General features: G+C 39.3%; 1 protein-coding gene across 1 annotated transcript in view; it reads right to left on the bottom strand.

Annotated features, from left to right (window-relative positions):
* hacd4 (3-hydroxyacyl-CoA dehydratase 4) overlaps positions 1-15,286 on the bottom strand; it is a 16,894-nt gene extending 1,608 nt beyond the window's left edge. Inside the window, exons 1-6 of the mRNA XM_034130898.1 lie at positions 15,029-15,286; positions 9,017-9,123; positions 8,766-8,893; positions 8,553-8,662; positions 5,518-5,624; positions 489-620 (exon numbers count right to left, since the gene is read on the bottom strand). Coding sequence (XP_033986789.1) covers positions 489-620; positions 5,518-5,624; positions 8,553-8,662; positions 8,766-8,893; positions 9,017-9,123; positions 15,029-15,030 — 586 coding nt within the window. The 5' untranslated portion in view covers positions 15,031-15,286. The remainder of the gene's footprint in view (positions 1-488; positions 621-5,517; positions 5,625-8,552; positions 8,663-8,765; positions 8,894-9,016; positions 9,124-15,028) is intronic.
* Positions 15,287-16,500: the final 1,214 nt, after the last annotated feature.

Below are 16,500 nucleotides of genomic sequence, written 5' to 3'. Positions count from 1 at the left end.
AATCCAATGCAGAGGCAATAATGTAATATAATACATTATTTTATATATATTACATATTTATATATGTATTTTTTTTATATAGTCTTAAAGTTACAACCGGCCCTTTGAGTGCAACCATAATGCTGATGTGGCCCGCGATGACATTTAGTTTGACACCCCTGGTATAGTGATTGGTTAGGGGCCATCGCTTGTACACTACTGTTCACAATGCAAACATAAATGTATAAATATCTTTATATTTGGCATCTCTCGTCCTCCATACCTACAGTGGCCTGTGCCTTCAGATTCTACAAAGACTTGAGGTTTGTTGGGAATAATTATTTGTTATGATTTATTTGGCAATCATCATGACAAAAGATAACAGTAATAACTTTCTAGAATCAAAAATCATTCTGCATAGTATTATAAACCACTGTAGTGGAAGAAGCTTGGGATAAGCTTGTGTTTTACCACAGTGCTGTTTTCAGTGTGAATGTTGGCTGACTTACCGAGAGCCAGAAAAGGCAGGTAGACCATGAGGAGGAAGGGAAGGTGAATCTGTGTTGAAAGTGTGGATTTCAGAGGGGGTGAGTTCGCTGCTGTTGGCTCAACATGGAGCAGGACCTGGTAGATAGTGAAACCTGAGGAAGATAGAGAACATATACAAGATGCAGAAGTATTCATTTAAATCAAAACGGATTCTTCAAACCATTAAAGAGGCCCTATTCTCCCTTTCCTGTAGTGTGTTCTAATCTATATGTGTGGTCTGGTTTCAGACAGAGGGTGAAAAGAGGTGCAGCACAGGCAGTATGAGAAAAATAAAGAGCTTTTTGAACATTAAAGCATGGAGACATGTCTCAGTAGAGACACTACATACTGATATACATTTTCTTGAAGTAACACTGGATCAGATGTTCTGACAGGACACTAAGCCAGTATTGAGTAGTTAACTGCAAAAGCTGGAACTTTCCTTACACACTTCCTGACATTTTATCATCTCTTTGCCAACATGTTTCCTGTCTGCTCACAACACTTCCGTTTTACGTTACCAGTCTTCTACACTTTAAAGCAACTCATATGGTTCAGTATGAGGGGCCGTACGGGCCGTAATTCATATTGGTCCTCTCACACACATACATTCTCCTTTTACATACATATATTTTCACTCTTACACACATTCATTCTCCTTTTACATACATATATTTTCACTCTTACACACATACATACGGAGCCCTGGAGGGTTCATAGAGAGAAAAATAAATAAAACGAGGCCACGTTTTATTAATTCGTGCGCCCGATATACTTTCTCGTTCGCACAAGATACTTTCTTATGGTTAGACACATCGAACTGCCCGATTATTTACGCCATATTATTAGTTTTATGAAGAAGATGTCCGGTCGCCAGGGTGTGTGTGTGTATGTGTGGGCATTTGTTTTCAGAAGATATTATGATAGTGGCGTTCGTTCCGGTGCACTCCGACAGCATTTAGCACTACATCGAGATTAAGATTAAACAAACTTCTTTCACTTGGGAATACACATATGAACAAAAACAATGTCCTATCCTTTTCAGTTTCACAGAACACAAATTGGGTTATTTACACATCATGCACCCTGGTGACTGTGTGTGTGTGTGTGTGTGTGTGTGTGTGTGTGTGTGTGTGTGTGTGTGTGTGTGTGTGTGTGTGTGTGTGTGTGTGTGTGTGGTGTGTGTGTGTGTGTGTGTGTGTGTGTGTGTGTGTGTGTGTGTGTGTGTGTGTGTGTGTGTGTGTGTGTGTGTGTGTGTGTGTGTGTGTGTGTGTGTGTGTGTGTGTGTGTGTGTGTGTGTGTGTGTGTGTGTGTGTGTGTGTGTGTGTGTGTGTGTGTGTGTGTGTGTGTGTGTGTGTGTGTGTGTGTGTGTGTGTGTGTTCGTGTTCGTGTTCGTGTTCGTGTTCGTGTTCGTGTTCGTGTTCGTTCTAATGAAGGTGAAGGCGGTGCGTAAAAGGCACAGACAGCAGATACTGTGAGAGTCACGGACATGAATTCATAGATGAAGGCAGACTGGTTCACAGACTCTCCTGTTTTGCGAATCCGGTGCTTAAACAAATAGCTCTACACCTCTGGCCGTAAACTGAAGTCCGAGTTTGAAATATATCTCAAATAATGTATGCACTGTCATTTCCCCACATAAACATAACAGTCTGCAATGAAACGGTTGTCTCCTGTGCGCTCCACTTCCTACTTGGCGCACTGGACACTTTCTCGTGCGAACGAGAAAGTATCTTGTGCGAACGAGAAAGTATATCGTGTGCACAAATTAATAAAGCGTGGCCTCGTTTTATTTATTTCTCTCTATGAACCCTCCAGGGCTCCGTACTACATACATTCTCCTTTTACATTCATACATTTTCACTCACACACGTATATATTTACACTCACACATTCATACATTCTGCTCTCATATTATCATATTTCAATGCACACATTCATATATTGTCACTCACATATTTATACATTTTTCACTCACACATACATTTTGCTCTCATGCACATTCATTCAATGTTTACATTTAATATTATAAATAATATATGCATGTCTGAAGACAATTATATATAAGCAAGAGAAGAATGTATGTAGTATGTGGGAGATAAAGTATAGTGGAAACGGAAGGCAGGTCATTATCGCGCTGTGATTCAAATCAACATGATGGAGGGAGATGAATCCGTGTATCTTCGGACCATTTGTTTTTCTTTATTAAAAAATAAACGGAAGAGCGTCTGAGAGGCGTTTTTCCTTTTAGTGTTTTACCTTACTAAATGGTCTGATGGTCGTTGGAGCGAGGGGTGCGAAACTCGCGGAAGTGATTTCAAAACAAAAGCACTCGTTTGCTTGGAACGGTGATAATATTATAAACAAGGTGAATTTAGCGATCACAACGAAAACTGCCAAGACACATATTGAGCCCAGAAAATGAATGTTATTAAGGGCTGTAAATATAATAAGTCTATGTCTTCCCCTCCTGAGAACAAAATCAAGCCACTTCTGCTAAGTTTGATGAGGGAAAAAGTGATTTTTTTTGCCATTAGTTCTTCGTGAGATTGACACTGTTGGACTCAGTACTAGTGAAACTACTCCCACAAGTACTATGAAGTACTTTTACTGTGTACTTTTTGAGTAATCCTCTGTCAATGTCCCCTCCTGAGAACAAGAATGCATGTTTCTCTACTATTTTGAATAAGCGTTAAAAAACCTTTCTTCCTGAGACTGATATTGTTGGACAGAGTATTTTAAGAGGATATGGTAGACATGATATCAGCAATACTTCCAGTCAGTACTCCGGCAGCAGCATTTTTACCCCTTGGAAAGTCTTTAGAGTCTGGCCTGGATAGCTGGTCCCAACTCCTTCAGCACACTGACACACCCTGTCACTCTTGTTGGCCTCTTATGATGTTGCTGTCTTTTAAATAGGACTATTTCTCTGATCCTAGTTCATTCCTCTCAGATTCTTCCATCAGTCCCAGTCATTGCATGTCAGTCAATAGAGCTTCGAAAAATGTGTCCAATTCAACAAAATGTTTTGTGAGTGAAGGTCAGAGCTAAATTATAGATTGTTTGATTGTGTAATTACAAGGTGAGAGAAAAGAAATCCACATCCTCCTATGAAACCTATTTTATTTACTTTTCCATGTTATACTTACTTGCATTAGAACATTTGCATGTTGAACTACATGATATCTTCCCCAGCCTCAAGGAAATACATTAAAATAAATGGATTCATAATTTTTTTTAATTGATAAAAATGTACACATTAATAATGTTGTGTGCAAACATTTCAAATGTAAATACAAAAGGAAAAAAAAGTTTACTTTTGAAATGATTTCTCACAAAAACCTTTCTAAATAGTAAATTATTTAAAAAGTTTTAGTCAATATACGTTTTTCTGCCTAAAATAGTTGAAATTGAACGTAAACTATATCAAACACCACATCCATGGCAATTAACCCATTTTTGCCCGCTATTTAAATTGACTTTGGTTGAAGTTAATACAAATATTCATATTATATATATATATAGCATATATATATATATATATATATATAGCATATATATATATATATATATATATATATATATAGCATATCATTGATGCAGTCTTTCTGAACACTTTTAAAATAAAATACTGCAAATGAAGAATATTTGTAATGTTTTACACAGAGTGCCTTAACTTGAATTTGAAAACACGTGGCAACTTTATTAATACAGCAGATGAAAAGATTTGTGGAAGGATACATTCTTCATGGGCTTCAATGGCTCTCGAGATAAAGGGCGTTTTATGGTTGCTTGTATTATCCTCAGATAGTGGTTTGTTTAAATAACTAGTGACATTTTAATAAATATTGCAAAAAAGGGCTCCAAAAAAGGCATATATATATATATATATATATATATATATAAAATATATAGCCTGGCCGGCTTAACCAGTCTGTATTTCTTCAAGCACCACAAGATTCAGAGTTTATAAAGTAAGTACACAGTAAAAGTACTTCATAGTACTTGTGGGGGTAGTTTCACTGGTACTGAGTTCAACAGGATCAATCTCACGAAGAACTAATGGCAACAAAAAAGAATTCCCTCATCAAACTTAACAGAAGTGGCTTGATTTTGTTCTCATGAGGGGACTTTGAGAGAGTATTTCATCAAAGTCCACCCCCCCGCTCCAATGACCATTAGACCTTTTAGTAAGGTAAAAAACTAAAAGCAAAAACGCCTCGCAGACGCGAAAAGAAAAACAAATGGTCCGTAGATACACGGATTCATCTCCCTCCATCATGTTGATTTGAATCCAAAGTTCTGAAGATGAGCCCGCCCCGCTCGACCTTCTGAGCCAATCACAGCGCGATAATGACCTGCCTTCCGTTTCAACCAAAGTCCTTCCGTTTCCACTATACTTTCTCTCCTGCATACATACATTCTTCTCTTGCATACATATATTGTCTTCATACATACATACATACATTCTTCTCTTGCATACATATATTGTCTTCATACATACATACATACATTCTTCTCTTGCATACATATATTGTCTTCAGACATGCATATATTATTTATAATATTAAATGTAAACATTGAATGAATGTGCATGAGAGCAAAATGTATAAATATGAGCGTTAAAATATATGAATATGAGAGCAAAATGTATGTGTGAGTGAAAAATGTATAAATATGTGAGTGAAAAATGTATAAATATGTGAGTGACAATATATGAATGTGTGCATTGAAATATGATAATATGAGAGCAGAATGTATGAATGTGTGAGTGTAAATATATATGTATATGAGAGTGAAAATATATGTATGTAAAAGGAGAATGTATGTGTGTGAGAGTGAAAATGTATGTATGTAAAAGGATAGTTCAGCGTGTCAGGCAGCTACAGTATATCTTCTCATTTATGATGTTAAATGTATTGAGATGCATTCTGAGCCCTGTTAAGCCATTTATGTTGTTTTTTTAAATATAACTGCCAGTTCAACAATGTGATAGTTGATTAATGTCACCTTCAATGGCCACTGTCAGGATGTATAAGGGGATCCAGAGTGTGTAGCGTATCCACAGCATGGCGATGGAGGGTCTATCCATAACACACAGCAGCTCATGTGGGTACCTGTCATCAAACGGCACACATCCAAATATTAACTGAGGGCATACTGGTGCACTCTTACACAATAACTGACAGTTGATTTAATTATAAGGTGAGCACAGCCTTTTATTCATCACAGTAAGACATGCCTCAGTTCCCATAAGGCCATTACTCAACACTCATTTAGTTGGAATGCTGATACAGCATTCCAACTATCTGTTATACGCACGAAATTCTTTATTATTCTGCCGGGTTATTTTGCACCTCTTCTCCTCCCACATTCCACATCGCAGAAACTCAGTTCAAACATCAAAACGTTCAGCTCGGTCGGGAATCGATGGCTATTACTTTTCTCATTCATAACTTTCATAATTCCAGAGATACATCCCATAATTCATCACATTTTTAACATGGAAGTCAATGGAGAAACTCTTCAGACTTCAACAATCTTCATGCAACTTCAACTGCTAACTGCTCCTTCATACTTTCACTCAGAAACCTCATTCCAACTTTCAAATGTTACACATCTTTCTGACATTATTCGTGTAACACAACTTTTAAATCTGATTCTTACTTTTAGAGATATTAAACATTGTTCAGACCTTGGTAAAGAGGCCTTCTTCAGATTTTAGAGTGCGTGATGTCACAGCTAGAGTGGAGGACAGATTTCATTTTGCCTTCATATTGCCATAATTCCCAAACCCTACATTCCTGAGACATAATTTTTCATGAGAAACGTAGGAAAACATCTCGTAGCTTGAAAAATGTAAAGAAATTAAGCAAAATAATTAAACAAAATGCCTCTTGAGGGCATGAAGTGACAAACACTTTCAACATGTCTCCATTAAACCCCATTGTAAGTTCAGCCTCATCTTTCCCCACCACAGCAGCCGCACACCTTTAGTTAATCTGCCAAAAAGGCCACATTATTAACCCGAAAGTACACAAAAAGTACACTTCAGATGCTCAAGTTCCTTGACATGCTTCACGCTTTGACATTTCACCGATATCTGTTACGGTTCTTCAACAAAACGTTCACATGTAAGAGGTTTATCTCTCATTCAGAACAATGAAAATGCTCTCCTCTCACTGATTACTGCACATCACCATGGAAACCTTTGATCTCTGGACACGTCGTTAGCTCAAATATAAACACCTGTGTCACGGAACACGATTATGTCATAACTCCAACTGACATGCTCAGAGCAGCAGACTTCAGATAATGGTTAACACAGCTCTACGTCAATTATGGGGTGTCATCATAGGCCGTTTCCATGGAAACGCATCCCTCGCCATAAAACAAGATGTCGCTGTGACTCCAATGGACACGGTCCGATCGTCCCCCAAACTTCGCTTGTATATCACCGGTCCATGCCTCAACAGCTCTACGCCAAATCTGAGATCTCACCATAGGCTGTTGCCATGGAGAGGCATCCCTCGCCATAAAACAAGATGTCGCTGTGACTCCAATGGACACGGTCCGATCGTCCCCCAAACTTCGCTTGTATATCACCGGTCCATGCCTCAACAGCTCTACGCCAAATCTGAGATCTCACCATAGGCTGTTGCCATGGAGAGGCATCCCTCGCCATAAAACACGATGTTGTCGTAACGCCTATGAAAAGGGTAAAAACACCACCAGACTTCAGATAATGGTTAATGGTCCGGCCCTCAACAGCTCTACGTCAATTATGGGGTTTCATCATATGCCGTTTCCATGGAAACGCATCCCTCGCCAAAAAACACGATGTTGTCGTAACGCATATGAAAAGGGTCAAAACAGCACCAGACTTCAGATGATGACTAATGGTCCAGCCTTCAACATGTCCATGTGCCATTAGTGAGTTTTCCTCAAAAGCTGTTGCCATGGCAACGCATCCCTCGCCGTAAAACACGATATTGCTATAACTCCTATGAAAATCGTCAAAAAGTGCTGAAACTTCACGTGTGCTAACAGTCCAGCCATGACGACATCTACGTGACAGTTTTGAGATTTCTTCAAATGCCGTTGCCATGGTAACACAAGGCTCGCCATGAAACACGGTTTTCTCATAACTTCAGTGAAAATGCTCCAAAAGGCCCAAACCTTCACAGGTTTGGTAACGATGCAGCCATCAACGCATCTAAGCGTATATGGGGTGTCATCAAATACTGTTGTCATGGCGACAGATCATTAGCCATCAAGTTAGTTCAGAAGTTAGCAGTTCAAATATTCTGCTGCTTTTCCAAGCCTTTTTACTTTCTTTTCTTCTCTCATCACACGTTCAAGCACCCAGTGTTCATGTATCATTTCAATCTAAATTCTTCACTTTCTTCTTACACATTACATTTCAGCATAGCAGTTTAGTGTCAGATTTTCAGCATAAAGCATTCCCACTAGCAATTTCTTCAGGAATTGCATTCTCTAGTTTAATTCTGATCTGCTACATACCAATTTATTCGCAAACCTGACTGGAATAACTGTTCTGCAGACCCTCTTCACAAACTCTGAGAGGAAAATACTTGAACTACACTGTTAGTGTCGTAGCATGTTAGTTTGAAAGCTGCACTAATCCCTTTATTCCGTTTGATTTCATATGTATACTCTATGCACTGTTTGTATGCATCATCTGTCTGTACTGTTCATGCATCCCATTCTTGCCAGAGGGGAATTTTCTTTACATTTTGCAAAAAGATAAACTAAATCGATTTTGTAGGTCAAAGGTCAAGGTCACTGTGACCTCACATCCATTCTCCCCTCATCTTTGGATCGCCTTAAGGGAATCCTATCCTGAAATTTGGCACGAGTGTCCCCTACAACTCATCATCCCTGCACCGTTATCAGTTGGGAGTACACAAAATGTGTTTAACAAATTGAAATAAATCTAGGAGAAAAGCAGTTAATGCGCCTACATTCGTTAAGACCTGACATTTTGCAGATTCTTGAGGTAAAGCGCAGAGTCATGTTCATACCGTAGGAGGTCCAGAATGTTCCACAAGAACAACTGTGCACACACAACGGGTTTACTCTGGATGTCCTCCAGCAAGATCACCATGATCAGCAGAATGTTCTTCTCCATAACCTGAAAAACAGACATGCACATTCCACCAAGCGCTGAAAAAGGACAAAGTCATCTGGAATGCACATTTGAGCATTCACACAGAAAAACTGAGGGTGATACACACTTGCACAAAGCGAGGGAGGAGTCTGGCTTTCTCAATCCCGTCTGCGATGTGGAAGAGCTCCAGGATGGAGAGCAGCTGACACAGACTCATCACAAAGCCCACCGAGTAGAATGTGTCTGCTAAGGCATCTGCAAAGGCAAACATTACATTCCTTCAGAATGACACGACAGTATGGTGAAACTTGAGCCTATTGCTGCTCAACAAAAACAAAGTTGAGTTAAAGAGCTGTACTTCATTTTGATAAACCTTACCTTTACCAAATGTGAAATACCTGGCTATGGTATTGGCCAGTATCCATGTATGTCCACAGAACTGGAACAGGTTATACGAGAAAATATAGGCAAGCCGGAAGCTGAGCCTGTAAAAGAACAAAATAGGCATTTGGTTTTTGTTGTTTGTCCTTCATCACTCTGGACATCTTACCCTGCCAGGTTTAACCCATTATTATCCCTGGCTTCCTGGCACACTGAGAGTTAATGGAGCCGTTAGTGGTTTTCATTTCAGCTCTGATCCTCCTGCTGTGGCAAGTCAAAATGTCAGAAGGATCTGTTTACTGTATAACTGCCAATGAGGATGCTCTTTGATTATAATATTCTCTTAAATCATCTATCAGGAACTATTTTGAGTCAATTGAATTACATGGAAACACAGATGGAAAGTGCATTTGCTCAAGAACTCTATATAATAAGTATTATGTAGTATAACTTTGAAGTACTTGTACTATGTTTTTCGGACATGTTTTGAAGAATTTGCTAGGCGTTACATCAACATTAGAATGGTTTTAGTTCAACTGAAGGTAAAAACAACAAAACATGATGCTGACACATTTTTTAATCAACTATTCCAAACTCTGATTAGAGTAATATGTTCACAGTACTGAATAGTTTAACCTTTTCAGAAATACATGTATTGATTTTCGTTCCTACAGTTAAATTAGGAGGTGAATATTATAGAAGTCCCTGTTTTAATTAAACCTAAACCCAATCTGAGTCCTCAAAGAATGTGTATCAGCTGATTCAGAGTCTGATCTCATACGTATTTACTTAAGTGTTGATGTAATAACACCTGTAATTATTTGACATACCTTGTTCTACTTAAGACGCTCTCCTGTCGGTGTGAATACAAAGCCAGGAGGTGATTAGCATAGCCTACATATAGCATACACTGAAAGCTAGCTTTCTCTGGGAATCCTGCACTTGTTTTCTCTATTATACTAGGTATAAAAGAAATAAGACGCAATTTGAGTATTTATTACTTTTTACACCGATCACGCCTTCAGAGAACTTTAACAGCAACTTGAGCTCAATCTATTAATAAGAACAAAAATTGGACGTAAAGCTTTAATGTTTTTTTCAAGTGGGTTTTAGTTTCTCCATGCACTGACAAAAGGTATTGTGTTTACAATTTTTTTTTAAATTACTGTCATGACTTTGTTTTTGGTTCGAAATGAAATAGGCACCCATTATTTTTCCATTAGCTGTAGCGACGTTAGGCTGCTAGCAGTCCTATATTATCTATAGTATATATGTAGAGATGCATGTATAGTCTAGTTTAATCTTCAATCTTGAATCTGTCTTTTATTGTTATTTAAAACATTGGGCAGTGAAACACTTAAGCCTCTTGTGGCCAAAATGTGTATTACAACAACAAACCACTGACTAACGGTAACCTGACAAAAGTTTGTTGACTGACTATAGATACATTTTATAGTCATTTAGAAATAAAATCAAAATGCTCACATGTTCACCAGAATGTTCCCCCTGCCTCTCAAGGCTTCCCTAGATCAATGGTTCTCAAATGGGGGTACGCAGACCCCTAGGGGTACGTTGGGGTACTGCAGGGGGTACGTGAGATTTATTTTATGTTAATGAAAAAACAAAACATAAGTAATGCATTTAAACAAACTACTAATAGTAGATGAACTACTTTATTCAAAAGTTTGCAGTAATTCTGGATAATAAAATGGGAAAAATAAACGGGGTGCTCTCTTTTCCTCTCCCTCCTGACAGCCCGTCAGTCTCGTGCAGCTCGCTGAACCTGTAATAAGTGACCCGACAGTAAGGAATACACATATTTATAACTAGTTTAGCTAGTTCCAGAGTAGATAAACTAGCTAAGTGTGTTAGGTCTAACTCTTACCCCTAGATTCCACCGGGTCCTTCTGCACCGCGTTACGGCCGCGTTACGGCTGCGCCGCGGCGCTCACGGCGCTCACGGCGATCGCGGCCACTCTAGTCAATGGGTGCTATTCCACCACACGCGGCGCGTTGCGGCTCAGAAGCGGCTCAGAAGCGTCCCAGAAGCGGCTCGGCGCAGGGCTCCTCTAAAATTAGGATGAATCCTATTTTTGACGCGACGCAGCCGTAACGTAATGTCGGGCAGGCAGGAAGTGGAACGTTCAGAGCATATATAGCATATATATATATATATTAGGGCTGTCAAGTTAACGCGTTAATAACGCGTTAATAACGCGTTAATAACGCGTTAATAACGCGTTAACGCAAAAAAAAATTAACGCCACTAATTATTTTAACGCGATTAACGCATGTGTATTTTTTGTCCTCGGCCGCCGTAGTTTCAGAGCGCATCGAGTGTAAAATACCATCGACAAGCTGATGCTGACAGCCCCGCTCCTGCCACCCGCTTGTGGCAGACCACACTACCACTGTCAGGCCCGGACTGGCCATCGGGAGGACCGGGAAGGAGTGTGTATGTGTGGCGCGACTCGCGCGAGCGAGGCACACCTTACGTGTTGTTGTTGTTAGCATCTGGTGCTAGCTAGCTGCGCTGACGGATATAAGGAGCTGTTTCAATGACATTTCGCCGACAACTGCGCCGAGCACTTGACTTTATGCAGGTAGCCAGACAGTGGGACATTGTACGAAAAGTCAGCACAGTCAGCACGGATAGTGCGCGCAACATGATTGCAGCGTCCAGGCAGCTCCCATTCGAGCATATATGCCTTGAGCTGCACATAGCTCCATAGATCCATCACAGTGTCTACACACACACACACACACACACACACACACACACACACACACACACACACACACACACACACACACACACACACACACACACACACACACACACACACACACACACACAGTATTATTGTATGAGAGAGGTTCCAGGTTGAATTGAGGTGAATATTTGTAATGTTCAGAGGTTGTTGTGTTTAATATTCATGAGAATATTTGTCATTGTTCAAATGATAATAAACAAACATATAAAGCATATTTGTCCACTCATATGTTGATAAGAGTATTAAAAACTTGAAAGATATCCCTCTAAGGCACATTTAGAACAGATAAAAAATGTGCGATTAATTTGCGATTAATCGCGATTAACTATGGACAATCATGCGATTAATCGCGATTAAATATTTTAATCGACTGACAGCCCTAATATATATATATATACACACACACAAACTAATTTTGCAGACCCTATCCCTCCGTAGTCTTTCAAGTAGGAGGAGAAATGCCAGCGTTCTCCTCCGGTTTACAGGCACTGTGTAAATTATATATATAGAATAATTATGATGATAAATGCATTTTTTTTACCACTAAAATACAGCAACACATCTTTGATTCATGTCGTTTATAACTGGGATATTACAGTTATTATTAACTTTGTCTGTACAAAGTAGCCTGTCCAGGAAATATGCCCAAATCAACAAAAACTGCGAGCCGGCAGGCAAGACGCTCCGCTTCTGAAATGCTTCTGAAACGCGCCCGGTAGGGTAAGACGCCGGACCAAAACCGCGGCGCAGCCGTAACGCGACGCAGACGGACCCGGTGGAATCTAGGGGTTAGTGTATTTAATTTTGCTCCACTCAACGGTCCGTCACAGCGGGGGAGCTGTGATCCGGAAGAGCTGCGTGTTTTCCGTCAGCAGCAGCTGATCTGATCTCTGATCTCTCTTTCGTGTCCGGTTATACTTCACTCGCATTTATGTCCAAATCTATCAGATCTTGCTAGTTCTAGTTAATGATATGACTGCCTGCTTATCAAAGGACCTAAACAATAAGCGTTGTAACAAGCAACGGCGTGTGACCGCAAAGTATAGCGCAGCATAGAGTGCCACAATCATAAATCTATCGATCATAAATCTATCGATTACATTTATGATTCGAAAATAATAAAAGTAGGGTAGACATGTGGAGATTATCCGACTGAACAAAACTTGATCCATCTCTTGTGTGTCAACCACAGACCTTATTTCGAGCTATTTTCCAAAATTCTATGGAGAAATCCAATAGAGAGGCGAAGTCCCTCCCCTTCCGGTTGAGCTCCATGGGACCTTATTTCGGAAAAGTTATGCATTGAAGTCAATGGAGAGAGAAAGATTATCTTTCGATCCCGTTTGAATTGTGCCACGAATTACACATATGATGTTTGCATGTTTTTTTGCAAGTCAAAAAAATTAAAATGTGTCGTAAAACTGTAAAGTAACACTTTTTTTGTGTGAAACCGCTCAATGAACTACATCTCCTGTCTCGCACCACACACCAAGACGGCCGTCACGTTGGCACATTTCACTTCTTTCTTTCAGAATGAGGCGGAAAGTATTAAAAGAGGTGAAAATCACTACATGTCTGGGCATGTTGAGAGCTGTACATACACACAAGGGGAGTTAGTCGGTTCCGTAAGAGTCAGCATGTGGGACCGGGATTCTGGGATTTGTAGTCTTTCTAGTTGCGTATTTTTCATAGTCTTATATTTCAACAGTTTTACGACAAACTGTGACTTTTTTGACATGGAAATTATTATTTAAGATTGACAAACATCATATGTGTAATTCATGGCACAATTCAAACGGGATCGAAAGATAATCTTTCTCTCTCCATTGAGTTCAATACAAACTTTTTCCGAAATAAGGTCCCATGAGTCCCACCGGAAGGGGAGGGACTTCGCCTCTCTATTGCTTTTTTGTCGAAGGAACCCATGCGCAGCTTACTTCCGGGTTTTAGGACGCGTCACTGTGGCACTCTATTATGCATATGTTTATATGAGGGGTCAAAATCCCATGCTCATAAAATTATCATATATTTGTTTCTCTTCATTCCCCACGCCTCAAAATAAATAAATATACCAATTTTAGTAACGAAGTTTGAGCAGTGTGGGTTTTATATAACAGAGTTACACATATTTCAAAACGCGAAGTGTAATAACTGCAGTTTGCCTCATGATCCTCAGTGAAGCACAAGCCCGTGTTTCTCACTAAATTGTAAGTACAACTTATTAAAAAGATCAGTTCAATGTCGTCTTAGTGTTATTGCATGATGTTGAAATTGGTTTGCCATGAATTTAGTGATGGATTGTAAACATTTGAAATGTAGTATTTAAGTGTTTCTCAGTTACAAGGTTGTTGTTTTAATAAATCAGACACTGATGGTGCAGCGCTGTACTCTCCCTTTTTATATAGGCTTTAGTTTTAATCCCTAACACATTGTTTCTGCGCTGATCAGGGGGTACTAGGCTGAATTTATTTTTCAAAGGGGGTACATTATTGAAAAAAGTTTGAGAACCACTGCCCTAGATTATGTGTCTCTTGGTCTGCTTTTTTGCTGAAAATTAGGAATATGACAGCAATGAGAGTGAACCAAAAAATGAGCTCTTAACACCAAAATAATACCTAAAAGAGGATAAAAAGCTATATACAGCTGAGGGGAACGTTATGATGTTTTCACTGTTAGTATCCCCTTTTATATATAAAAAAGTGTATATAGATACATATTGATTAGTGCAGCTTTAACTACATTAAGCTGTCATCACATTCTTTATTTTTTTTTAAATGTGCAGAGAAGTCCTCCGAGGACACCTAGCCTGTGACATACAGTATGTTACAACATTAATATGTCTGCAAGCAATTTAGACTCCACCCTTTGTCAGAGTAATATGATATGACTTTGGCACAAATATGTTTTATATGTTTTTATGTAAAAAAATGTGGAATTCTACTCACTGACTGAATCACTAACTGCAGGAAACAGACACTCTCCCACCCTGTGTAGTTTTAAAACTCAGTGCATAACTTTTATAAGCTCATTTTGGACATTAAACATGCAATTTAAGAAGCAGTCTGTCAGATACAGTTGAGCTCTAAGCCTACTTTACAGTATTACGTTGTTCATGCTGGTAAATGAAGCTTTGTATACAGCCTTACATTCCACAACACGCCCGGTGAATAAACACAAATTCCTCTCACAGCGAGAACTCACATCCTGGTGGAAAACTCTCATTACCTTCACTTACATTCTCTCAAAAGTCTCCTTTAGTTGCAGGTAAGAGGGGCATCTTATAATTCCTGTGTGAGCAGTATAATTTTGTGGTGCAGTTTGGAGCTCCTTGCAGCAGTTGTCTCCCAGTAAACTGAGACCCGCCTCTTAGTCCTCAAGTGTGAGCAGAAAAATGCTGCAATATTTGTGTTTTGTGCTGCTTCCTCAGGCTGATGCTAACGGTTATTGCTTTACAAATTACAGCGAGTAGGAAGTGGACATTCCACGTGTGAGACTGACGTTGCACAGTCCCGTGTGTGTACCATACCTTTTAAACACAACCACCAATTGCGGTCTCAGAAACTCTACTTCATGTCAGGAGTTCCTGACACACTATTCTATTGTATTTGTGTTACGGACACAGTGACGTATTTTAACCCTTCTGTGCCCAACACTGACATTTTGAATTTCCTTCTGGCAGGTCTCAAACACAACCATGAAGAAATGGTTGTCAAACAGTTTGGCTGAAAGAGCCAATAACTACTATCACAATTTTAATGTTTTCCATCAAACATAATAACTTTGACTATTGTGTAATTCTTCATGTGAACTAAAAAGTAGCTGAAAACATAAATATTCAAAACAAAATCTCAAGCTTATTTTTAAGTTTTATTTGAAAGGCTCAGGCATTTCCTAAAACTGTAGTTTTTCATAGTTTTCTGACTATAATTGTGTTTTGTTGCAGGGAGGAATGAAATAAGAAGCAACAACAAGTAAAACATGAAATGAATGAATCAAACAAAAGAGAACAGAGATGAAGCTTAAACATCTCTCCACCAGTCTTATGGATAAACACTTTCAGTAGGACAGTATGCACTGCCCTCTAGTGGTGGAAAGAGATCAGGGACCTGAATCAGGGTCAACGGTCACAGAGAAGGCCTGCTGCAGGTCTGCTCTGGACTGGTTACTGTGTGGATGATAACTACCTCTGATCAGTTAAGATCATGAAATATTGAAAAAAAAACTATAAAAATAGTAGAAAGGAGTCTGTTTCTCTCTGCTAAATCATCTATATTCATTTTCACCTAACTGTCACAACTGATTAAAGACATTGTTGTGTTCAAAGGTGATATGTCATCAATAACGATATGAATTCCTCTGAAGATACGTGAAAACAAATATGTAAGTGGTGATGTTGACTTGTAGCAAATCTTGAGATAAAGTGTAGTTAGCTTAGCTTAGCGTTCCTACTCAAGTTAAGAGTGAAGAGCATGTAACTAATATCAGCGTGTTTTTGTCTCTGGCAGCTCTCGGTGCTGTTGAAAGCCAGTAGCAGATGAAGAACAGATTAGTGTCAGGACCTCGGCTAGGTGTTAGCTTTATATCCTCTACCACATTTTCTGTAGCTATCAAATGCTTGGCTGCACTCAAGAACCCTGCGATAATGTGACTGCTGTATGAACGTTCTTCCACTGCTGCGGAGTCAGAGCTCCACGAAAAGATCCAGTT

Source organism: Trematomus bernacchii, unplaced genomic scaffold (assembly GCF_902827165.1).
Source record: "Trematomus bernacchii unplaced genomic scaffold, fTreBer1.1, whole genome shotgun sequence".
In the NCBI taxonomy this organism is placed as follows: Eukaryota; Metazoa; Chordata; class Actinopteri; order Perciformes; family Nototheniidae; genus Trematomus; species Trematomus bernacchii.
This window is presented reverse-complemented; position numbering and strand designations above follow the sequence as displayed.